General features: G+C 30.8%; 1 protein-coding gene and 1 long non-coding RNA gene across 2 annotated transcripts; both read left to right on the top strand.

Annotated features, from left to right (window-relative positions):
- The first annotated feature begins 355 nt into the window (after positions 1 to 355).
- LOC111038105 lies at positions 356 to 26,888 on the top strand. The gene is made up of 3 exons (XR_002604939.1): positions 356 to 707; positions 13,200 to 13,281; positions 26,685 to 26,888. It is a non-coding gene; the product is annotated as an uncharacterized LOC111038105 (long non-coding RNA).
- LOC111038104 (gastrula zinc finger protein XlCGF71.1-like) lies at positions 14,932 to 17,286 on the top strand. The gene is made up of 2 exons (XM_022321047.1): positions 14,932 to 16,871; positions 16,947 to 17,286. Exon 1 carries the CDS (start codon positions 15,936 to 15,938, stop codon positions 16,587 to 16,589), a length of 654 nt encoding a protein of 217 aa, XP_022176739.1. The 5' UTR covers positions 14,932 to 15,935; the 3' UTR covers positions 16,590 to 16,871; positions 16,947 to 17,286.
- Positions 26,889 to 27,856: the final 968 nt, after the last annotated feature.

Below are 27,856 nucleotides of genomic sequence, written 5' to 3'. Positions count from 1 at the left end.
ATGTATATGTATATGTATATGTACGCCCATGTGTATTACATGTTATATTATATTATGTATTTCGGCTGAACCTGAGCGGCGCGGTGCGTGCGTGCGTGCGTGACGTACTTTGGAAATCGTTATCGTCGTAACGAGGCGACACCTGTGTGCACACGCGTAGGTTAGGTAGGTACGATAATTTATGCCCGTGTACAGGTAAATATCGAAACGCACGTCTATTCCTACGTATACATGTAGATGTGTGTGTGTGTGTGTGTGTGTGTGTGTGTGTGTGTGTGTGTGAGTGTGTTAATATTGTTGTACAACTGTCGTCGCCGTCGCGGTCACCGGCGCCGCCGCGGCCCGCAATACAGTTTTCGCACGACGCGCGTCTCGTCTCTGCGTGCGCGTGTTCGCGGCTGCACACGGTTATTGTCGACCGGAATGATCGATAAATGGGAGAAAAAAAAAATCACCGCTTTAAATAAAACAAAAAAAATGTGATCTCTAGGGACTCGTGTTCATGCCGTATATTATCGTCGTCTTCGTTCTGGTTCGGTGAAAATAGTTTGAATTTTTTTTTTTTTGTTTTAATATTATACTGTACACCCATCACCACCGCGGACATTATTTCCAATTACGTTTTCTCACCTGCATACCATCACCCCTTGTGTGTGCGCGCGAGCACGTGATCGTGGATAGCTGCTCGGTACCATCGCGGTTCGTCGGTAAGTAAACTTTGTACGATTTAATTTATTGTGCCATTATGCAAATATTATTTTGGCCGAAAATGTGTTCGCGTGACTTTGTTTTCTCATCAAACGCCCGTCACAGAAAAACGACTGTGACGTACGTCCTTTTCACGGTGAATATTTTATTAGTATATCTGTATAATATGTATTATTATTATCATCGTTTTGAATCGTTTGAAATAGCTTCTCATTCTTTATTGTATAATAATAATATGTGTATACGTCACGCGTGTCGTGTTTTTGTGATTCGATTTCATTGTACTACTGTGTTGTGTGTGTGTGTGTGTGTGTGTGTGTGTGTGTGTGTGACGCTCTTGCTTGTGTGCGTGTGTATGTGTTACCGTAAACTCATTTAAAACACGACCACCGTAAAATGTGTAAAGGGTAAAATGCTGGATACCGTGTGAAAGTTCTATCGACACAGAACTTGCCCGTGTACAATTTAAACATTAAAGCGACACGCGCTTTCAATGGAAACTTTTCATATTTGCACGTCAAATATTGACGGTGTAGATGTGGGGAAGCTTTTTTCGGAGTTAAAAAAAAAGATCGTATCGTCGACATGAAGACTGGCGTGATACATCATAAGTGAAAAAGTCCAAACCACGTTCCATTAAAGATAACGAGCGTACAAAATAATAAAATCAGAACACCGCGTTTTGAAAAATAAAAATTTCCGCACCATTAAAATACAAATTATAATATTATATTCAACGCGTTTGAGCCACAAAATGTGCATTTATGTTAGAATAACCACGGGGCTCTGTCGGATAGGGGTAGATATATGTTTCGGTGACGTGTTATTGTGGTGAGATGATGGGGGTTGCTCCATATGGCCCCTGGGAACGTACTAATATGAATTCTACTCAAAACCAATACGGGTATTTTTCACGCCGGACAGTAAAATTATTGCTCCCCTAAAGAGTATAGACGGACGAAAAATAATATATTATAATTATTATTATTACGGATGTGAATAATATATAAATTACCACGCAAAACCTCATTACCACGTGCGCATATTTATTAACATTTCTGCCAGCAGATAACGGCATTAACTCCATGTACATTAAATGGGTATACTCCGACCGGAATTTAAACCGTCAACAACTCTGCTCATTCAGAACAAAATATAATTATAAATTATAATAATATTAATGTAATGTGTTCTGCATTCAACACGTCTGGTCGAACTCTCGGCCACTCCGGTTTTAACCCCGCGGCCATGGTCGTCCCCGTAGACCGGACGGAAAATAATATATAGGCCTACATAATATGGGAGCTCTCGAAATTCGTATTATTTTATACCTTCTCCCCCTCCCCCCTTTCGGTGCCATTCTATTTTTCATTTTTATCTCATTTGCCCCGATTCCACTGTGACACCGTCGACTTATCGGCTATCGGAAATTTATTAACCGATTTATCGTCGATCAGTCGATCTGCTCCGTTTTCTCCCGCAATCTGATAAAAACAAATTAGATTTTCCTCCCAAATGAGATAACTGAAAATGTATTTTCTGTTTTCAGCCCGCAGGCCGAACGTAACGATTTCGATATCCTTATAAATTCCATAAGCACTTGTGAAAATATTATATATATATATCAATATTTGGTAGGTTTTAACTAAAATATATAACTACTATTATTATTGAACAAGTAAACTGTGTTAATTATAAGTTGCTAATATTTTATTCCAAGAAATCAACTATGTGTGCCAACTTCGTAATAACACAATATGTTTAACACTCACCAAGCTCGCTATAAGCTCTCGACTGGACACAGAGTATAGTGGTGAAAAGTGATAATATATTCAAAAGTATTATAACATTTTTGCATTTGAAAAACTTTCTTCTAAATATTTTGACTGTATAGTTTGTCCTCAGATACGTTTATTGAAAGATTTGATAAAATTTAAAAATGGCCAGATCAGAGTACCAACGATATAATATTTTGATTGTCAATCGTCGATGGACAGACCAATGACGATAAAGTGATAAATTACATTTTTCAACTTATTAATGTTTAGCGTTTTTATAAATCAATATTTGTTCTATTTAACTCTACATATTTATAATATTATTATATTATTATACATTTATTATTTATATTTATACATTTTTACACTGTGCATTATTATTCATCAACAATGTTCGCCCTTCTTTTATCCTTTAATAAAGTATTTATTCAAATTGTGATTTTCGAAATTACTCATTTGAATTTTTATTTAAAAACATAATTCTTTTGTTTTAAATAATCTGCTTTGCAAACATTATGTAAAAAACTAAAAACCAACCCTTTTGAAAATAATTGTATTCATAATTAAATGATAAATTTAGGCGAGTGGGGACTATAGGTAATCATGCTTATGGTGAATTACCATGCATAGCTATCATCATTTTATCTTCTATTATAAATGGATGAAAAATAATATCGTCAGTGGTCAGTGTACGAAATTGACACAGGCAAATGGAAATATTGTGTTTTATTCTAAAAATAAAAATGCATTATATGCAGTAGGTAGTTCTAGTAGCCACTATAAAAAAAAAAGTCGCATTAATAATATTATTCGCTCGGTAGCAGCAATAGCAATTAAAATTATTTCCCCGTGTCCCTGTGGCTGAGAGGTGAATCCCCCAGGCCCCAATAGACACGGTTAGTAATTAGACCGTAACAAGCAATGAGGCAACAATGCATTATATTATATGCAGAACAATAATACATAGTATAACATGTATGCCGAGCAGATGTGTTTCGCGGGGTTTCGGTGGTTCGGATATTCTCAAATAGTTTTTGAAAAACCATCAAAATCAATCGTATCCATATAATGGAAGCAGAAAGTATAGTTGTAGGTACACCATGATATTCGTATTATGAAAATATTATATTATATAGGTGCCTATACCAATTTTTTCCAACGAAATTATTTTAATACTGCACAAATAACATCTCAGAGGTAGTTATTTCTTCTGAGAAATCATCGTGATTCCCGCAAACATACGTTTTGAGGACTGTTTTAGAATGTACCTCTGGAAGTTAAGATCAGTTCTGCAAGAGGGACTAACTATAGGACAGTACTGCACCAAAATCAAGGCTCATGACATTGCCATAGACGGTCATCGTGTTATTCGTTTTTTAATCAAACAGAATATTATACATAAATATATGTCTATCAGTTGATAATTACTCGTGAGTAGATTTTTATATAAATACTTAATTTTATTGAATGTAAATGTCGAATTATAATTGAAAATGAACAACATAACAAAAATAAAACATACTTATATTCATTATTATTTTAGCATGTTTTGAAGTAACTATAATATTTTCTTTTATATTTTCTATTTTTTATTTATCTATCCGCATGCATATACGATATTGTTAATAATCAATAATAATTCGGAGGGAAATATATTCAATTTGCCTTAAAGAGTAACAGAAAACGTCATGAGTGGATCATAAATCAGATAAGATAAGTAAACGATTTTTCAAATTCGCAATATCTGTTGTACTATTCTGTGACTAGTTTCTCTAGCTCGTCCTATGCTTTTTTTATATTCAGTAGGTACTTTTCATTTTTAGTACGATTCAAATTTTTAAAATGTACGTTGAACAAAAACTTTTTGTTAAATATTTGGTGTTTTTTAATACGTCGTATTTTGACTAAAATAACCACTTGAATATTTACATATTTTTACTTTTTTATTTATTATTTTCTACTAATTACTTTTGGCAGCGAAATTGAGAGGGCACCAGGTTCGTTTAATGTTAGGTATCATTGTGAACGCATTGTGCGTTAGAAAAATCAATCATTCACTGTAATTATAATGAATAATATGCCTACTTTCTTAAACTCGACTATTGGATATGTTTTTGAATAGCATATTTATCCTCAAACTAAAATATCAAATCAATGGAAAACAAAAACCATTATTTATTCATACAATAAAAGCATATCAAATATGCAATAATATAACGAGCGAAGCCTTCTACAAGGTAGTTGAACTTATTATTTAGTATTTGTTTTTTGATAGATATTATTATTTCGCGTGTCCCAGTGTGGGTACAATATATCATAAGAAGAAAAATTTTCTGATATTTTCTGTTTTAAGGTATATCTCAGTTAGGTGTAACTACAAGGGGCAACTATATATTATATAGGTGTAAATAAGTTTATTTTTCCATCAGCTTTTCCAGAAATAAAACTCAGAATAGGTGCAGTTGCCTACATAACATAATATGTTGTGGGTTGGAAATTCACGTAAACATGCAATAATAGTCATATTACCAAATATGTATACTGTATACAATAATGCTTTATCATTGTTTAACACAGTTATTTTTAGTTGATTTATATTTTCATATATAATTTTTTCTCCACACCTATGATTAGGATTTTCTATAATCTTTTATACACAGAAAACAATTGTATCAGTCACGATCGCTGTTTAAAATTCGCAGTAAAATTATCTTTAAAAATAAGCATTTATCTGTAAGATAATCTTATTTGTCTCATTAAGTTTTTCAATTTAACATTAGAGATGTAAACATTTTCGAAATAAGATAATATGTGTTAACGGTTAGTGCGTGTATAAAATAGTTTAAATCATGTGTATACTACTATTATAATATTACATGTGTTGTGTGAATATTATGTGTGGTAATGTAATATTACATAACCCAATCTGGAAACGTTGCATGTAGGAAATGCATGCGAAATAGGATATTATACTTGGAACGACCTTCTATTACCAATATCGCAAGACCGAGTAATCAAAATTCTATTAATTTATGTTTAATACAAAAAAATTATGAAGGGTGGTTCACCAAGCATACTCATTTTTCTATTAGTGATAAATTTATTCAAATTTTTATTTTTGGAAATTTTAAATACACCTTTTTGAATGACAACACACCGTTTTAATTTTATATTCAAAATACATATAACTCATAAAATAAACTACTCGTCATAAATTCTATTAAAAATGTAATTGTTTTGCTTCGAAATACTCAGTGCAATATTCTGCTCTGGAATATAAAATTAAAAATGTTTTCTGTCCTTCAAAAAAGTATTAACTTAAAAATTATATTTTTTAAATATTGTTATTTAACTACTTGAAACCAGGACATTTTTTTCAAGAAACTTTTTGAAATAATAAGTAGTTTATGATAAAAGATTAAGTTTTGGGACTGTATGTCTCGAGTCTACCTCGGTTATCCACCATACCATAAGATTCGATTTTAAATATTTTTTAAATGCTCATAGAAAAACTTTTGTAGGATCTTGTAAACAATTTCCAAGCTTTTTTGCCAAACCTAAAAAATGATTTATCAACAATTAAAAAAAACCTACACAATTGCACAGTTAATAAATGTCTATATAAATAGATTAAAAATTAGTATAAATATTTTCAACATTTCTTAGAATATAGAAAATAATAATTGAAAAAATAATGAAATGTTTCAAGATTTTATGATTAATACTCTTTGAACTACATTTAAAGAATAGCTAAAATAATTATTTTACTCGTGAATATAAAAGTTGGCATTTAAATTTCACGACGCTCATAAATAAACGTTATTAAATTTCATATAGTTTTTTTTTTAAATTCTTGTAAGCAAAGCTTGTTTTACATTTCGTATTAGATTTTCAAACATTAAATATGAATTTAACAATTGAAATTTCATCTGCCAATGTAAAAAGGCATTTTTGTCGAATTTCGTATTTTGATAACTTTAATATATTTTCATATAATAATAGTGTAGATTAACGCTCAACTTAATTTTGAATTTGAGTATAGGTACACAACTTATAATGAACCTCGTGCTAAAATTTTAAAACTTTTTGATGGTTATCAATTTTTATTTTTCATATTTTGGTTATCGATGATTTAAAATGTCTATAGATGGTTGAACAATTATTATATTATTTTTTAAATGCCATTATGTAGGTATAAAAAAAATGCTCTTAAATATTTTGCTTGAAAATTCTTATCTTTCCCTTATTAATTGTTTTTTGATTTTTCCAATTATTGAGAAATATACAGTAGATTTTTAACTTATTACTCTCCTATAAGTACTACCTTGATTCACTTGCCGTTTAGAAAAATAGATAGAAGTTGAATATTAAAGCATTTTTACTACTCCAAAAGGCAGTGACAGATTTACACAAAAAAGACACACCAAGACTTCATTGTAAAATCAATCAAAAAGAAAGATTGTATAAAATAATATATTATTGTTGGTTTGTTATAGTTTCCGTGTTATCTATTTGTTTTAATGTTTTAACTACGAATATACTCATAAATCATACGAATACATCATTCTTAATGATTAAAATGTGTAGGTATACACTTGCGTATTTCAATAACTTTGACAACAATATTTGACGGTTATATAATGATGGAAAAATTAATACGATATTTTGAAGCAGCCCGGAGGGTATGGGTGGTGGAAGCCGAGGATCGTTTTGTCCTGATTTATACGAATTCCCCCTCCATGAGAAAATCATGTGTACGCTCTTGGGTATACTTATATATTATTTTCATCATACATGAGTATGTACTTACATACATATATATTATATATATATATATGTACATATGTAAACAATATAATATAGGTCCTGTGCTCGGACCTTATACGATTCCGGTGGCCGTCGGTTTTACATCTCGTAATTTCGTGACGTGGAAGTAATTCCGAGATAATGGTCGAAAAGCAATAAAAAAATAATAAAAAGTCGGTGAAAATCTTCTACGCAGAAAATGAACGGTCTGTGCGATTCGCGAAATCACCAACTAAACCCACTGCAAATGCGGTGAAAACGGTTTCATTTTATTTTTTACTACTTAGGTACCTAAATATATATATTATACTATAAATAGTATATAGGTAAACGTGTCCATGAGTGGCTGTTCCAAATGAATAAAACAAAACGTTTTCATTAAAAACAAATCCATTCCAACCTTCGACAAAAAAAATGCATGTTATCGTTATTGTGGTAAGTTTCAACTTCCATCAATATATCGAAATATTATTATATTGCCGACGCTACAGCTCACCGATTGACTCCAAGTCACGTCGTTTGGTCCGTGATAAAATAACAAGGTATAAGATGGCAATTTAATTATGATACACATACCTACCCCTTCCCCACCGACCTTCAGTGTCCAGTTCACTGCTTTTTGATGGTTGTGTCATGACTCATGGTAAGTACATATAATATAAATAGTTTATTCAAATGCGAAATACGAAACACAGTGATATTCACCGCCTCACCGGACCCAAAGGTTGGTATAATAACTCGGTTGTCATAAAAACTCGTTATTTTATCATACTTCGGTCGGTCATAGACATTTGAATTTTCATCTTTATCGGAGTCCACTGTTCGCCTTATTGTCAGTATAGAGTGCATAATTGTCTCAACTAAATTAATTATCAGAAAATAATGAACATATTACGGATCTCAAATAAATCTTAAGTTATCGTTTGGTCAGACGGTTCGAATTTTTTGATAATTGTATTATTGTTAATACAGTACAGTAGTACCAATGAAAATAAATACTAACGACCGCAGTATCGGGAATATGGCGTTAAAAAATTCAAAAATGTTAAATGCCTATATTAATAGTTTAAAATTAGTTTAAATATTAAAAAAAAAATAATGTAATACAAGAATGTTTCAAGATTCTAGGATTTTTTGATTCCAACAAAATTTTATTTGAGAAGAAATCTTTTTTTTTTAATATTGAGAAAATCCAATGCTATTAACATTTTAACATCAATGCCTCATAACAAATTGTATGCTCAACCTTATTAAAAATGTTTAATAAAACAATTTGTGAAGATTATCGTTCACGATATAATACCAACCAAGTTTATAAATAATAATGGCCAGTACGATTTGAGTATGCAGGCACAGGCCCAAAATAATTGTGGGTTTCAGTGCAAAAATATTTGCGAAGCCTACCATAAATTAACTACATATCATCAGCAATATATTAACAGTAAATGTCCCCGTTATACAATTATGAAATGTATTAAAAAACATCATTCGTTTGTGCTTTACATCCCAAAGCTTGTGTATTCGCCGTTTCCGAAATGTCAAACTTTTAAAGTGGAGCTGCCAAGGACATGCTGTGCACCCCCCACTTCAGAGCTCATAATTTAAACATAGAAATATAGAAATATAATGAAATAATAAAACTGACGTATTACATTGTATGAAGTGTATCACTAGTTTATTTCTAAATAATTCTTTTATTTTTCACAATGATAAACACACGATTTTTAACGCTAAGAAATAATACAATTTTCAAAACAATTTTTCATTTTTTTTTTTTTTTGACCGCAGGACTTCAAATGTTCATAAAAATGTGAGGCTCAGGTCCTGTCCACTCACCTCCTCTAAATGTGACTCTGTACATAACATAATAGTATAGCAAATAATGACAGATAAAGTGTACCGATATATTATAATCATTAATATATAATGACGCTCGACGTCCTCGAGAACATCTACATTTTATTACCCAAGTAAAATAACGTTATTAATTACTATGCATGTACATACGAATATACGATTACATAGCTATATTATACGTTTTTGTAATCGAGAATGCTATCCATAAATATAAAATGCACGTGAATGTGACACATCAGTGTAGTGACTGGAAAAACGAAAAACTAATTCACACGTACCTACCAATAACACCGAATAACACAAAAAAGTATTTGACGTCCAATGCAACACCTTGGATATACCGTAAGAATAGTAAATAAAAGTTACAATTAAAAAAGTTAAATCACAAGTTCATTATGAAGAACGTTTGTCTTAAGAAATATGAAAATATACAAGTTTTGAGTTAAGTAGGTACCTTAGTTGTTACTACACTAATGTTCTGATGTGCAGCGAAATATTACAAATATTATCGTACAATAGGTAATTAATGTGGGTTTATAATCACCGATGTAATTACAATTCCTTTTGGAATATAAATTTACACCCTACGCCAGGCATGGCACTATGGGGGCCCCACGGCTCACATAGGTACAAATTTATCGAAAAAAAAACATTTCATACACATTTTTAATTTGTTTTCATCACTTACAATACTGTACACAATATTTATTCAATTACATAGTTTAACTGCAGATAAGACCGAAAAGTAACATAATGCATGCCTCTCACTAACACAATTGTGACACGAAAGGAAAATTGTATACCTAATTTTTTTTTCAATAAATTGTATATTAAAGTTGCTATCAGCGGGCCTTCAAAGAATAAGCCGAAGGTCAAATGTCTGCTCCATGCAATACTTATAATGTGTATTACTTTGCCGAAGTTACTTCGCTCTGCTAATTATTAAATATTATTATGTTGTACCCACTGAAGCACTGCACAAGACTTTGTCTCTGCGTATTGCAATTATTGCATCAACCACTGTTCACGGAACAATAAATTGTAGATTTTTTTTTAATACGTTAAAATATTAGTATTATTGTGTTTTACTTTTTACGATAAAATTTTGTGGTCGAAACGGTACCTAGGAAATCGATAACCATGTGATTAAAATTCAAATTCAAAAACGCAATATAATATGTTATTTTTGTACCCCGAAATGTTAGTTTGCTCGGTGCCGGGGAATCGTGTGACAAGCAGCCACAGCACTGCCGCGGGCGTTAATCGGTCGACTTTCAAAAGTCACTTTGTCAACATCCACCGAAATTCCAAACCGGGCTACATAAATTGTACAATAAACGCGAGCGTTGCCTGTTTTAAAGTTTAATTTTAAATTAAACGTCACTCCACACGTCTCCTAAGCAATATGTACCTATACATTTTATGCATTCAAGTAACAAGGTAGGTATGTATCGTAGTGCTTTCGCAATCAGCTGCAGCCTGCGGCAATATTATTGTTATTGCGACGATAAACATAATTCACGTGTTATACAGGATGCAATATAATAAACATTTAATATAATTTGACCGACTTTTGGCTTCAAAATACTATAAATATTGCAATTGATTCATTTCTCGCCGATCGGAATAAATTTCGATTTTAGACATCGAAGACATTACATATACCTAAACAGTGTAATAATTAAGTAATAACTAGGCATGTAATTATGTTATCATGTACATAATAATATTACACGCGTACCTATAAAACCAACCACTTTGTACCAGTTGTACAAAATCAAATATACAAGTGTCATTTTATTTGAATAAATATATTGTAATTTGTAATTACTCATCACATATCAATATTATATTAAAATTTAAAACATGTATAATTTTCTTTTAGTTGTATTAAGTGTTATTTATTTGTGCAGTTTGAGTATTAAAAAATTTAGACAATTTGGTGTGCTTTGATAAGACATTAAAATGAAATTTATTTTAATAGAGATTACAAAATATCACAATTAATCAAACAAGCGATAAGTGGAGCGTTCGTTAGAAAATATGTCATTTTATTTATGTAGTAAAAATCATCAAAAATTTGGAAATCTTAAATATGGCGGTTCTTCGTCTCAAAATTGTTTTTGCCCCCATAAATGAAAATCTGCATTAGGTACGTCCTTCTAATTTTATAATGACATAGTAGATGTATTCATAAACTATTATCTTTAAAGTCAGTATCCTAAAATTCAAGTATGAACTAACTGAGAGATATTTTATAATTTGTATTTTAAATTGTCCAAAGCGTCATAATACATAAAATATGTTGATCAGTGTTGTATAGTGTTGTTTACCAAACTAAAAATTATCAATAGTATGTAAGTACACACGCGGCTACCTATCGATACAAATTTACTTTCAAACTCAAATTTGTTACCCTGAAGAAAAAATTGACTATACAAAAAAAACCTAATCAGATATAACATGAGTACCTAAAAAACTTTCTTTTTTAATACTGACCCCCATCCCAAAAAAAAAATTTACCTGAATAAAAATATACCAGGCCTTCAATCTAATGTACCAGTTGCCATCAACATATTATCATCTATACGACCACAATACCACCACAGATTTAAAATATGATGGTAAATATTTGGAGGCGCGACGTCGTTGACCCCGCTAAAGTGCGAATTACCTATGCCTAATAATGAAAATAAAAATAAATTCATAGGATAAAAGAAACAATATTGTAAATTTATTCAATGATAATAATGACCGGCATACACCATAATTTCTCAAAAAACAAAATTTTAATTAAAAAAATTGTCATGTCCAATATAACTTGTGTCGGTAATATTTCCCTCTTTCTACCAGGTGCGTGCTATACGTTGATGACAATTGGTACATTCGACTAAGGCCAACTCCCAACTGGCACATTTTTAAATGTCGAACACAGTTTTAGGCAACTGGTCAACACCACTTGATGACTACATATTTATCATTATATTATCGCAACTTATTAATATATGATAAGGTTTTTCTGTTCTAAAAACTAAAATTGCACGTATTCTACATATCATTGTACTGCAGTTGGTAAACAAGAGTCTGTAACAGACTGTCAAAGAATTTATTACATTTTTATTTATAGATACACTATTATGTGTCTTAAATATTTTAACCAACATTTAATAATGTTATTGTGTAGATAGCATTTAAGAAGTAATATTCTGTTGAAAATAGTAAATCGTATTTTACTGAGTATTGTAGCCAGGTCCCGTCCTTCCTATACTTAGAATACAATACGATTTGTAATGGATTTAACTTCATATCAGGTGCATTAATAGTCTTGTTTCAAAAGTGAACGAACATGTTAAGATTTTATAGGACTCGCCGAAGGAGGAGGTTATTAGTTATAGCCAAGACCGTATCCAGAAAAATATTTAGTGGGGGGGGGGGGGGTTGAGTGTAAATATGTTATATTATATAATAAAATATGAAAATATAAAAATATAATTTTAATTAAATTAATCTTTTTTTAAAAAATAATTAAATCTTGTTTCAAAAAAAAATTCGGGGGGGTTTGAACCCTGACTCCCCCCCCTGGCTACGGCCTTGGCCCTTGGTCATAGCCCATAGGTAATGCGGCATAATTCTGAACGTGTTCGGTGTTCCGCAGACGCATTTTGTGATGTTTCACTTGGAAACGACAAGCAGCCAAATTAGAACGCTCAATATTATCATTCAGGCGGGTTAGGTACTTAATTAATTTCGTTTTTTCACCCGAAAGTTCACAATGACGACAATGAACAATAATGACAACAATAATGATGATGATGATGATGATGATAGTAATAATAATAATAATAATAATAAATATTTGCTCAAAGCTGCAGCTCTAGTAAATCGTTGTAAGTAGGTACCTACGTGAATAATGCTTGTCGTCATAGACGAAAAACAGTGGCGTATGACTGCCGATTGGTGTAGTATAATAAAATAATAATATGAGCGTGCTAATAATAATTATAATAACTATTATATTAAATCATTTATTATTATATTTGTATTGTGTAGGTAGGTACCTACGTGACATTTCCGGGACTCACTATCGCGCGTGTCTGCGCCGGAGGAAAGGCACCGAGTAATGTAGTCTAAGGTATGTAGGCATAATATTATAATAACACAATGAACATATTATTATAATAATAGTTTTGTATATTAACGCGAATAACGAACAATGTAGATTCGAGTACCTACCACCTACGGTTTGATTTTGTATCTGTCTACATTATCTGTACTGGATACTCGAAATTTCAGTGTCCGGACAGTCTGTCAAAACGACAATAATTCGTAAAAAGATTTATTGGTCGAATCCAAAATTCATGGAAAATACAGTTGGTCAAACAACATTTTTTTGGGGATTGTTTTGAAATTTCACGTTTAGTGTTTGCATTCAATAGCTAAAAATTAAAAACTGTTCCCTTATCTTCCAATTATTAGAAAACAGGTACCTGAATGGCATGTCGTCATGGTCATGTTTTATACATATATATTTTTTGACCTAATAACTGCTGTTTTATTTAGTATTAAAATGATATACATTGTAAAAATTTGTATTTTTTATAAATAATGTGGCTTGACAGTTGACATGCATTTATATGATTACAATTTACAACAAAATATGTGTGTATACATTTTTTAATTTATAAAATCAACTGCATGGTTATTACTTATTAGTCAGCGTTTACTGTGGAGGAGGGAACGGTTTTAGGAGGGAACGCTTGTATGTGTGACAAGTTTTAAAAAATACTAAATAAAAATTTCATTTTCATTGATTTATGAAACGAATTTTTTTTTAGGACAGCAATTTCTAATAAAATGCAAAATAAATGAAATTTGTATTTAAATCCGTGCTCTAGTTATAAATTATAATTTCTGATGATGCATTGATACCGAGGGGAGTGGACGATCAGCCGAACCGAAATCTAATATTTTGAACACCTTTTAACCCAATTTTTTAATCACGCCTTGTGATATGAAAATATAAAATATTTATAATTTATATTGATGTTAATATAAATAAAAAATAAAAAATTCTTTTAGAGCAGCTGCAGTGGCCCACCGGAAAAGTTCCGTGTAACCCACCGGCCAAGTCCACCCCTGGAAAGATTGTATTAAGTATCAAATTTTTCCTATAATTTAACTTATTAAAACATTGTTTATCGAATTATATAAATATTTTTAAAAAATTAATAAAAATCAACATTTTCTAATAGCTCAAAAAAAAAATCAAAATATTTTTAAATGTTTTGGCACATAGAAAATGCCAATATAAATATTTGGTAAACATTTCAAGCATTTACAGATATTTATTTTTTGAGGTAGGTACATTACAAAAAAAAACAAAATCAATTATGTGAAAAACTGGTTTTGCCTAGAAATTCCCATTTTTCCTTAATTTTTAACATCTGCTGCAGGTTTATCAACTAGTATTAAAAGTAGAATCCTAAATCTTCATTAACTACTTAATGTCAAAAATTGTTATTGCATCACCACAATATAATATCACTCTAACGATATCGTCATGCACGATAGTATATATTCAGTGTTCATATAGATACCAATTCCATATGTCTTTTAAAATGTTTTCCACATTTCAGTCAAAATAATTATTCAACAATAAGCGATGATATAACGTTTAAAAAATTAAATGCACGCCGCCTTCTAAGGTCTATCAGAATGTGAACTACAAACAAAGACTCTCCTAACGGCTAGCCTTATGAGTGACAGTTATACGATAGCGGATAGACGTTAATTTGTCAATATTTGAGTGTAGTGATGTTTGCACAAAGAACAGTATCTAATAAATATTTTACCATTTTGTAACTGTCAAACTGTGTACTTAATGTCATATTGCACGTAGATACCATTGATAATAATTGATATTTTTATCCTATTTCAGCTTTCACTTCATATTGTTCATCATTTTGCCTGTATTTAATTTTTAATTTGTCTAAAATTAGAGAGAAAGCTCTTTAAACTTCTGCACTAGATGGTGGAATAATTATAGATACAAAGTACCTATAGGATATAGTTCAGAAAAAGACACTTCAAATTTTTCAAATAACTGCATTAAATCAAGTATTGTTTTTATCTGAGTATCGTTTTTTACTTCATGCCATATGCTAACCTTTATAACTAATTTTAACTCTGATTCTAAACTTTCTATATTATCTAACTTGTAATGTTAAGTTGGTAAACAGAATAGGTACGATCATAAGTGAACAATCATATAAGTTTTTAAAAATTATATAGTTGCCCTAGGTGTGGTAATCTGGCTGAAAAAAAAATACTGTAAAAATCCATATTGTCTACCTTTAGATCTATGGTCTACTTAAATGATAAATCATGTGTACAATATACATTTACAAAAGTTATGAAAACCCGTTGTTGACTCTATAAATATCTACTGGCTAAAACCTGGAGATGCCAATAAATTGAATTGTCTAGTAACCACGTAATTAATCAAAAAACAAATACAAGTAAGTTCGATGTAGAAATCAATAAACTCGAACGTTTTCAGCATTTAATCGCCGTAACTAGTACAAAGAGGAACCAGAGAAAATACGAGTCTTTGTTTGGAACTAAAATGATTCAAATTTCAAACGAACGATCTTACTTGTGGTTGGAATAAGAGTGTGGAGGACAAACCGTCCCCGTGTGACAAGTGCGACAAGGCTTTTAGTCAAATTATGATTTAACGAAGCATCATCGAAAATATACGGAATTAAATTCATTTCACTGCGACGCATGCGACAAGTCATTCAAGCGATCGACACCTTGATGGAACACCGGAGGCCGCACAGGGGTGAGAAAGCACACCTGTGTGATGTTTGCGACCATGGATTCAATTATAATAGCCAACTGATGGAACACCGGCGAATTCATACGGGAGAGAAACCATTTCCTTGCGACTCATGCGACAAGTCGTTCAGTCGTAGCAGATATTTGACGGTACATCGAAGGACACATACGAGAGAGAAACCTTTTCCCTGCGACGTATGCGTCAAGTCTTTCAGGCGAAGCGACACCTTGATGGAACACCGGCGGATTCATACGGGAGAGAAACCATTTCTCTGCGATGTATGCGACAAGTCGTTTAGGCGAAGCACCGATTTGATGGTACATCGGCGGACACATACAGGCGAAAAACCCTTTTCTTGTGGCGTATGCGACAAGTCGTTCAGTTATAGAGGCAATTTGATGGTACATCGACGGACACATACGGGAGAGAAACCATTTCCCTGCGATGTATGCGACAAGTCGTTCAGTCGAAGCACCGATTTAATGGTACATCGGCGGACACATACAGGCGAAAAACCGTTTCCTTGTGACGTATGCGACAAGTCATTCAGTCAAAGCAGCAACTTGATGGTACATCGGCGGAAACATACGCGCAAGTAGCGGTTTCCCTATGACATGTGATACAAGTCTTCCAACCAAAACTGTATTTTGACAAAACTTCACCGAAAGCATCGGGCTGGATTTCACAGAACACAGTTCAGAGTATTTCATAATTAGTTAATTTGTTAATTTATTTGTATGTAGCGAGCTGTGACTATGTTTTACATATTATAAATAATCATTCCAGTAAATCCCTCCAGTAGTTCTAAATATACAGCAGAAACACGATATGCTGAAGGAGGCCTACGACGCATCTATTGCGCGTGACCTCGAAACGTATATGTTCATAGATATTTAACTACTTATATGAATATTATTAAAATAGTTCACACTAAAAGTTTTGTGTTGCCTCTGTAGAGATGACAACGACCAGATAAGCAAGGGACATCCGGCGTGTGCAGCGCGTGGCTGACCACGGTATGACCTTATATGGTAAAGTAGTAAGATAATAGGCAGGGATATGATCCAAGTATAGCCATCATAATACGTCGCACGAATAGACTTCGGGAGACGGACCAGCAACACCGAGCTAGATGAACTAGACGGACCAACAACACCGAGCTAGCCGGACTAACACCACCGAGCTAGACGGACCAACGACACTGAACTAGACGGACCAACGACACTGAACTAGGCGAATCAACACCAACGACAAGCTAGGAGCTAGGATATTAAAGTCACATCTCGCTAGTCTTCATTATTTAAAATAGTCATTTTGGACTTAGTAAATTTATTGTGTTTTGTATTAATTAAATAAAAAGTATTCAAATTAAAAAGAAAAAACAAACTCTTGTTCATTTATTCTCATCACCATCAAACGAACGTAGTCAGATTGTTACATGTATAATAGGTTCTCAATTATAAATTGCGATTGGTTTTTGTCGTCATCAATTTGTTGTTGTTTTTAATGAAAAACAACATCTTTGGAGCAGTTACAGGATAGCAACATTTTTTTTTAAACCTAATGCTATATCGTTAAAAAAATATTTAAAATTCTAAAAAAAGTATAAACCCATAATTTCATTTTCTCTAAGTACTCACTGGGAGAGGAGAAGGCGCATTGTAATTTAGTATTCTTATACATTTGATGAGTGTTGATTTGTTGATCATCAATTTTAGTGTAAAATATAATCAAACCTACACACACATTACACGCACTGTAAATGTTAAATGCTCTTCACGACCATATGTTTTAGATTCTGAGTGGAACAATGAATGTATTGATTTAACAATGATGTGTTTTTTTTTTTTTTTTTTTTTTTGTGTCTGTCATCACCTTTTAGGACAGTAAAACTGCTTCGATTTTCTTCAACAGCAACTTTTCTGATTGGAAAGTGAATCTAGTTGGTACTTTGGGGGGTCAAAAGTAAAAATTTCTCAGTAGTTTTCAATAGCGACGTGAAAAACAAAAGAAAAATGAAGGAAAAACGGGAATTTTTACGCAAAATCGATTTTGGTTTTTGGTGTAACTCTAAAACAAATGGCCGTAGATATATGAAATTTTCACAGGTTGTTTATATTTGCATTTTCTATACACGGTAAAATTTTGAAAATAATTTGACTCTTTTTGAACTGTTTACGGACATTGTCAGTTTTCAATTTTTTTATTTTTTTTTTCTATAAATATCAATAAAATTTTATTTGTTGGTTAAAAAAACTTGAAAATTTAATACAAGGCTCCTAGTATATTGTTTCAAAGGCAGATGAAAAAAATTAAAAATCCTTAGTCACATTTTTTTTTTATAAGCATTTAAAGTTCAAATATTGACAAAATACGTAAAAACGACGAAAATTTGGAAATTATTTTAAGTTAGAAGTTCATAAAAAATTTTGTTTTTAAATCTAAGATTTTAAAATTTAATACAAGATCCCTCATAAGTTTGTCTACCATTATCAAAAAAAAAATTTGTGGAAGAAAGTCAAATTAAATTTTTATGAGCGTTTGAAATTCATATTTTTACAACATTTGATATTCACTCGATTTATTATATGTAACGATTTTCTGTTTTTGTTGTAATTAAAAAACGAATGGCTGTAGATACTTGAAAATTTCACTGAATGTTGATATTAGCATTTTCTAAACACGATAAAATTTTGAAAATAATTTTACTCTTTTTGAGATGTTTACGATTACGGACATTGTCTATTTTCAATTTTCTTAGTTTTTTTTTCTATAATACCAATAAAATTTTAGTTGTTGGGCGAAAAAGCTTGAAAATTTAATACAAGACTCCTGATATATTTTTACAATAGCAATTGTAAAATATTTAAAATACATAGGCACAATTTTTTTTATAAGCATTTAAAATTCGAATTTTGACTCAGATATATTGTTATTAATAGTCTTAACCAAGACTGACATACCGTCTCCACTCAGAATCGTTTTTCTTATACAATGATATTGTATCATTGAATTCAAATTTAATTCCATCCATTATACAGTGACCCACTTGTTATCTACTGTACAGCAGAGCGACATCCACTTACCCGCTTTTTATTTATTTGATGGTGTCCTTTTATAAGTTTTGAGTGAATGAACATATTATATTGTTATTGGTTTATCGTTAAAAATCTCCAATTTGTTTGTGATAAATGATAATATTCTTTAATTTAGGATAAAAATTTCAACCATATTTAGTTCAATTTTTTTCATCTAATATGTTACTCAGTTTTTAAGCGGGTCTCACTGCTCACACAATAATTTTGATGTCTGGTGATAACATACATTTTACTGTGACAACAGTTGAATGAGATTACTGGTTAGTGGTTTATTAGATCAACCTTTTATTAGAATCAAAAAATAAAATAACTAAGCCAAATTATAATATTTTAATGATGCTAATACATTTTACTATAATCATCGTGTCCGGTATAACTGTATCACTTAAATGGCTTTTATATGGTTTTTAATAATAAAAACCAGAGGTACTACATAATGTCTTTTTATTGCATACACACGTTTTGATTTAAATTGATTAAGGATTACCGACTTTTGGCGCTATGCCTTGTAGAGAATTTGTTTTTGAACTATTTTACAAACAATTTAAAACTTAATCAAAAATTATGAAAGAAATAATGATGAAAACAACAAGGAAATAATTCACTAAAAAAAAAGTTACTCAAAAGCGATACAGAAAATTATCAATTATTCTATATAAACTGGCAAGTAGGTCCCATTAAACTTTGCCATAAAAATATGATTAACAATTATAAATACTATGTGTTAATGTTAGGCTAATATTAAAAATTAATAACCTTGCACTCAACTTTTGCCTTGTTAGTGTGTTTTTTTGTTCAATATTTTTTTCTCAATTATATGTAAATGTGTGTTATCCGATTTGTAAATGAAATAATAGAGGATTGTCAAAAAAAATGTTTCATATCATCAGTTGGTGTTAGAACCAAAACAGCCTGCACCCTATGTGATGAGCGGAATTCACTGTATTACAAATGGATTCTCATACTCTGTTATATTGCAGAAAACATACAGGATAGCCGACAACGACAAATGACAATAGACACAATTCACGGAAATAGACATTAACGGTGTCCAATGAGATAGAATGGAGTGATTGAGACATTTTAACCTCGTCAACTATCGCGAGACAAATCGTGTTGGTCGTAGATGTTCAAGAACCGTTTATTGATCGTTTTAATTTTCCATTTTTATAATAAATTTATAACTTTACAATGAAATTCGTTTAACGTTCAACTCACATTATTCACAGTTACTAGTTAGACATCTCTTAGTTCATGGTATGTTTCAGCCTATTGGTCAATTTGTGGATCATGAAACAATACACAAATGCATTAATGCTGTGTACTTATAGTGTGAACTAAATTTGTGTTTTTTATTACAACAATTTTGAACAATATTATACTATTATATAATGAGCATTATGAGCTGAATAAATAAATATGCTTCCCTAAAGTTTTTGGGAATGTGTTTAATCCCCGTAAGCCTAAGAATCAAAATGCTGGAAAAAATCGGAAAAATGTCAGGAAAACCCATTTTCCCAGAGATTCAGAAAATGTGGAAAAAATGGAGAATATTGAAATAATAAATTAACAAAATAAACCAGTTTCAATGAAAATTTAAAAAAAAACCAAATTTTCAGAAAATTAAAAAATTGTATTTATGCTTAAAATGATCGAATTATAAAAAAAACCAATTAAAAAATATAAATACTGAAACCTGACATAGTCATTTCACATTTGTCGATACGGCGTGCCTACGTATCATATCGTATTGACTATTTTTGAATACAACTATATCGATATTTGTTCTAAAAATAACATTATATACCTATCAAATATTTATGTGGAGAATGTATTTCCATAAACCTTTAATGTATTATGATAATCAAGTATAATTATTTACTGGATTTTTCCACATTACGTTACTTTTTCAATCTTTTAGGAAAAACAATTTTGTTTTTTTTTTTAAATATTTTCAATTTTCCTGAAAAATTGCAATTTTTTTCGTCAAAACCATTTTTCCGGAAATTTTGATCTATACCTGTAACTAAAATAAATATTTTATTAAATGTATGTAGTTTGAATACCTAGTCATAAGTTATGACCATTCTGAAATAGCCCATTGAATACATTTTCCTGGACTGAATATTCCCTCCTATAGATACAAATATTATTATGTCACAATAGTATCAACAAAGCACTCGGCAGAATCGTGTTTTACGTTCCTCTGAAATGTGTATAACGAATCATTGGAAGGCCGTTTCACATACTTATTTTTATTAGAAATGCATTGAAAATCTATGAGGTATTGGTATCCAAATTTGTATCGGATCTGTTTCATTCAAACGAAACAATTTTCGGTTTCAAATAACACATATATCACACGCATGACTACAACCTATTTGTAATTATTAAACAGAAGCCATTATAAACCAACTGAATTCAAAATGTAAACATACCATTAAATTTTAATAAACGAGAACAAACTCAATTCATTGTAATTTCAAAATGACGTTGACATATTAAACAAATCACTTGGTTATTCGAGCGAACTAGCTTAACAAAATGTAATGAAAACACTACGACATGTAATTCGTTTAAACAACAATTAAACTCACTCAAAATGTGAAAAATGTAATAATTAATAATTATTATGAATATTTCTATACATTACGTAAGACGTAAAGCATTATAATATTATTATAATTACCATCAGTATTCGTCACAAGTAAATGCGACTAATTACCCGAATTAAATTAACGTCGATTGTTTTTAGATCAGAATTTGTGTACAACCTACGCCCACAATAAATAGTCAACGATTATTCTGCAACAGACTATATAGATTTATTCATAAAAGATTGATAAAATTATGTGTAGTACCTACCAAATTAATGTCTGGAGTCAACCTTTGTAGGAATTTTCTCAAAATAAAATTAATCAATTTTGTATTTCTTTATTTTAAAAATAGTATCGTATGTATACATTATAATTTTTAGTAGGTGTGTCAAAATTACATTTATTTTTATAATATATGTATGCAGACTGAAATTTAAATTCTGAGTGAAACTTAATTTTACTAAGATGACTTCTTTGTTCATAAAAGAGATTTTGAATTATTAGTTTTATATAAAGTGTTTCCAGTTTGGCCTATTATATTGAGATTTACAGTGGTCAAAATAATAGTCATCGACAGTGCCTCATTGGTTAATCTGATTTATGTACGAACTCTATCAGAGTGGATTCTGTACGACTATACCTCTTACTGGATATTTTGACAGTTAGTATAATCTTAGGTCTGTTGGTAAACTTGAAAAAACGAGGCATTCTTCCCATTAGCAACGTACACAGAATCAAATTTAAAAAAAATTAAAACTTCCTACTGAAATCTCAGAGGAATTTATCTGATGAATGTATTATAAAAATACAATCGTCAAATTTGAAATATGAATGATGTGGGTGTCAATACTACAAAGATTTTCATTTTTAAAATTACCTAGCAAATAAATTAATAAATAAAATGCAAGCAACTACAGTAAATTCAAAATAATAAATTTTAACGGTAACTGTTTTTTAAATTATTATCAATAATAGAAAATATTACAAGACCTTCTTTTAATCGTTAACATTTTTAAATTCAAAAGGAGAATTATTTTAATTTTTACTAAACATATGATAATATAAGTACTTATTTTTATTGATAGTAAAAATGTATTTTATTTAATTTTAATGAAATAACGATTTTGATGAATTTTGTTAAAATATAAACTTTAAAGTTGAAACCCTTATAAAACAATTTGTGGAAACGAATTTTTGATATTTTTTAATTTCTGTACAAAAAACTTATGAGGAATGTTGTATTACATTTTCAAACTAAAAACAAAAATGTTATCATCATAAATCAACAAAAAAAAAAAACTGAAAGTAGAACATTTCAAATGCCTAACGTAAACTAATAAACTATATATATACATATATTTGTACAATTGACATTTCAATTCAGTTTTCCTTTTTCATTTGTTGCCTTTTGTCTTTAAAACATTATACATACATATATAATATTATCCTGCCAAAAGGTCATGTTTGCAGTACATATTGTAATACACAGACATTTACAAACGAGTACCTACACGAATACATATAACACATAAAGTAGGTTACAATCGTTTCAATTACATAGCCTTTTAAGTTTAGAACTTCCTTCGAAGTTAACTTTTATGTCATATCGTATTGGTGTATAGTGTTTTGTAATTTTGTGTTATTGGTGGTGAGGGGGGGGCATACGAACAGTGACGTATTCAGCGGGACTAGAGGGGGAGACCGTCCCGGGTGACATTTTTTAGGAGCGGTATCAGATTTTTATATTGCCAATCTTCTGTTAATGAAAAATTACCTGTATAAATTGGTTACATTTTTTTTTAATCATTAATATTCTAAGATTGTAACACCGCCTGGCACCACGGCTACAGACAAGATAATGATGATGACAATCCATATGTATAGTTCCTCTAAAGCTTGAAAAAAATCATAGTATAAGGTAAGCTCTGATGCACTTGGCAGATGAAAAAAGTTAAATTGGCATTTAGTTCACCTGGACATGAGCACAACAGCACCCGAGTGCTAAATTAATGAAAACGTCTCTGCATGATGCGAACAAAAGTTCTTCGTCAAATCCTTGTCCGTTCGCAACCAAAATAAAAGCTGAGATCTATCCCACCATCTTATACTTCTGGTCCTACCCGGTATATAACTAGTATGTGTTAAGACACAAAAAGTTTCCCACCGATATATATATATGTATTTATAGAACCAGCCCTCGGTCCGTAAGGGGGAGAGGTGTGTGTGTGATTGGGTGCCAAAATGCATTCTATATTACTCATGTGATGATATTGCTTAAAATTAACCGTCTACTTTATACTGAATTTATAATAGGTATATATCTATTGTTTTAAATGTCTGACAAATTCAAATAGCCGAGACACGTTTCTCATTTTCAACAATATATTCTATTTTGATATTTCTAAAGTAACGATTATTGATAAATTACAAAGTGCCTACGTCGTGACGCATAATATGGATCAAAGATATAGTGTCGGGGTCCGACCATCTATTCAATAGACGTATCAATATAAATATGACAGTATTCATTTGGTATATATCCACCTGAAATGCACACTCGTAATTTGGCATTTTCGGCACCCGGGTGAATACAAATGTGGTGTGAGACTGTGTGGCTGGGTGGAGGGGTAGGTATGATAAGAGATAACGGACAGCCGTAATAATAACGTTATGAAAATGAAAGTATGAAACCATATATATGACGAGAAAATATAGATAGGTATCTAATAATAAAAATAATTTATTGTATTAAGACCGCGATGGTCGGTTACAGGTACCCAATATATTATGCGCTATATCGATGACGTCGGTTGGAGTAAATATTAAAAAATAAAAAATAATCCGGAACTATTAATGGGTTTTAGTGCTTACTTGCGGTGTTATACGTGCACATATAAACAGGGTGATTCTCCAAAATAATCACGTTTATTTATTTGATTATGCGTTTAATAAAATTCTGTTTTGAGTTTTTAATACCTATTAAAGATATAGATAGGTACTTATCTCAAAGAGCATATTTCCAAATACTTAAAATGTGTTTACCATTTAGAGAGTTTTTAGTACTCATAGAAACTTTTTTTTTCAAAATAAAATCTACCTTTTTACAGTGAATCGTTTAGCAGATGGTTTTGTCGAAAATATTGACTCATCTAAAATTAAATTCTAAAAAGTAGTTTCTGAGTTATTGAACTTTGAGTATAATAATCTTTAATATAACATATTAATTTATATTATAATACTAACGATTCTAAATCGAATATAAAATAGATGTAGTATTCAGCCAAATATACTTATTGTACTTAAAAAACGTTTACAAATTACCACAGAGTACTATTATACAAATTATCTGCCACCACATGGGTCGGGCCCGGTCGGATAGAACCCATCGGTATCCCATTTAAAAAAAATAAGTTTGTATCGATTGTATCGCTTGAGTCTCCTTAAATCTATCGACTAACTAACTAATCTAACTAATCTATGCATTTAAAAATAGTATGGACTTTATTAGGTACAGGTACTTGGACAATTTCAATAGTCAGAATTTGAAACAAAACGTATTATTTAAGTATAAAAAAAATGAAGTGAGCTCTGTACGATTTTACAAACTTATATTATTTTATTACATTAATTCAAGTTTGTATTTCATAATTTGAATACAGGAAGGCAAAAAGATGTATAGAAACACTTGCAGAATACGGGTGTAATACCATGTATATATCATTTCTTATTTTAAAACGTATACATAATATCACATTTGTTACAGTAAATGCCCGATCACGAGGTAAAGCTAGGTATTAGTGTATTACTAGTTTATGCTAGGATTTACCGTTTGCACTCGGTAAAATCTGAAAATCATAATTTCATTCAGGCGCACTGAACACGTTGTGTCTCGTGTGCATTCTAGAATGAACAAATTGAGTTCTTAAAAGCTGATTAATAGCTAATACACGACAAATATAAATTACTTTTTAAAACAATTTTTAATTTATAGTATTATCCTAATATATAAAATAACTCTTTACAAATGTTTGAGATTATGGCAATTGTTGTCCAAATTCCAACTTTAAACGATTTTTAAAAAAACATTGTAAGTGTGCATTTTTTATTTTTTTTTTTTTTATGGTACGTATGCATATGAACAACGTGTAAGGAACCTATTGTATTAAGTTTTCAAATTTTTTTACCCAGAGAAAAGTAGTATTATACGAGTTGAAACACTCAAATTATTCAAAAATCTTTAGTTACTAATTGTACCTGTGTAGTTAAACGATAATAATTTCAGTTAGAAGTAAAAAAAAAAAATGAAATAAGTACTGATTGAATCATAAAGGGGTAGTTGTAGACATAGAAAGTTGTTGGGCCTCATCCCACTGATATAGAGAATTTACCTACTCATCGCCACTTTTTTTAAGTTTCCAATAATTATTATATGCAATTATTGTAATTAGATGCTCATGTTTAAATGGATTATACAGTGATTTCATTTTATGTAATTGTATTTTTTTGTTGTCCATAACCAAATAAATATATACATAAGTACAATACATATTATACCGACAGTATAGTATAGTGTTACAATTTATTGATGTAATAGGTAATAAATATCATATATTTTCTTAAAGCATAATATCGTATGAAATAAAATGACATATCAGTTATCACCGACCTTGTCAGCTATTTCAATACAATTATTACAGCGGCACATAATCTATATTCCATATTATGATTATCAACGAAGTCGTCGGTGGCGGGAGAGTGGGATTTCATACAAAAATATACACACACTTTATAGAATTCTGTTTTTATCAGAACGTTCTACGATAAATCTCGTTTTTTAGACGACAGTGCCATAATGTCGAATTGTCGATTACGTCGTCGGGTGTTAACGATGTTTTTTGTTTTTGAGTACGCTGCACAGCTAACATATATATATATTATATATATATATTATAACAATCCCATTTAATCGGTTCTAAAAGGTAGCTACTTATTTTTTCAGGCCACAGAGTTATATGCTGCAGTAAGTGCATTCAGATCATCGACAAACTGCGACGATAGTGCATTACTCACAACACTCGTCCATACAGGGCGCGCGGAAAACAAGACCGCGAAGTCTGCTCATCGACAGCGACCTGATGATATTGGGTCCTAAACTCCCAAAACCGGGTGAGTGAGAATAAATTACCTCCCCCCCCCCCCCTTGCCGTTTGCAAAGTTTATTTTGTTTTCATTATATTCCTTTGGGAACCGACAATCGCCTTACTGGCTTACTGCAAATTGCAATCTTCGCTCGATTTTTAGCTGGCGCACTCCCAGTAATTTTTTTTTTAGTAAATCCGATTTTAACGGGAAAAAAAATTCATGACTGTTGTATTATGTTTTAAGCACCTATTAACCGCGGTAAGTGTTTGGTTTGATTAATTGGTTTAATTAATTCTCTCTTTTAGCCAAATCCGTGGACCGTATATAGAGCCATAGATTACTTTTCATTGCCACTTATGAAAATGTAACTCACGTAGTTTAAAAAAACATTTTACTCTCTAGCATTGAAGTAGGTACTTACTCCTACTTCAGGTACTTGGCATTAATTGGCTCGTTCATATCCCTATAAACTATAGATTGAACCTTCGAGAGGATTTTGTTATTAGGTACAACATTTTTTATTACATATGTGGTCAATGAGCATATATCTGCATATTATATACAGCCACACAAGCCACTTGTTTTAACTAAATTGCTAATAACTATACAGTTTACTGTTTAGTACGCACTCATAATTTAGCAATAAGATTTAATGATTTTTATTACCAATCAACATTAAGAAGTATTAAAATATTTTAATGCACTGTTAATAAATCCCAACTTATTAATTACATAGGTATCAATAAATGGTTGTGAACATTTTCAAAAGGGTTTTAAACGAGTGATTTATTATAAAAATAAAAACAAAATAAACAATGACCTATTATTGCGATGATGACCATTAAGATTTGTTATCATAGTTACAAATTATAAGTATTCGTATTTTGTGTTCAGTCATAAATCGTAATATTATACTACTATTTACATCAAATACCGAAGTGCAACAAAATTCCGAAATAATTCTAATATCGCTGAAGGTCAGGACAGGTTAAAAAATATAATACAACTCGAATCGGTTCATCAACATTG

Source organism: Myzus persicae, unplaced genomic scaffold, assembly GCF_001856785.1.
Source record: "Myzus persicae strain clone G006 unplaced genomic scaffold, MPER_G0061.0, whole genome shotgun sequence".
NCBI classification, from domain to species: Eukaryota; Metazoa; Arthropoda; class Insecta; order Hemiptera; family Aphididae; genus Myzus; species Myzus persicae.
The sequence above is the reverse complement of the archived record's forward strand: the minus strand, read 5'-3'. Positions and strand labels throughout refer to the sequence as shown.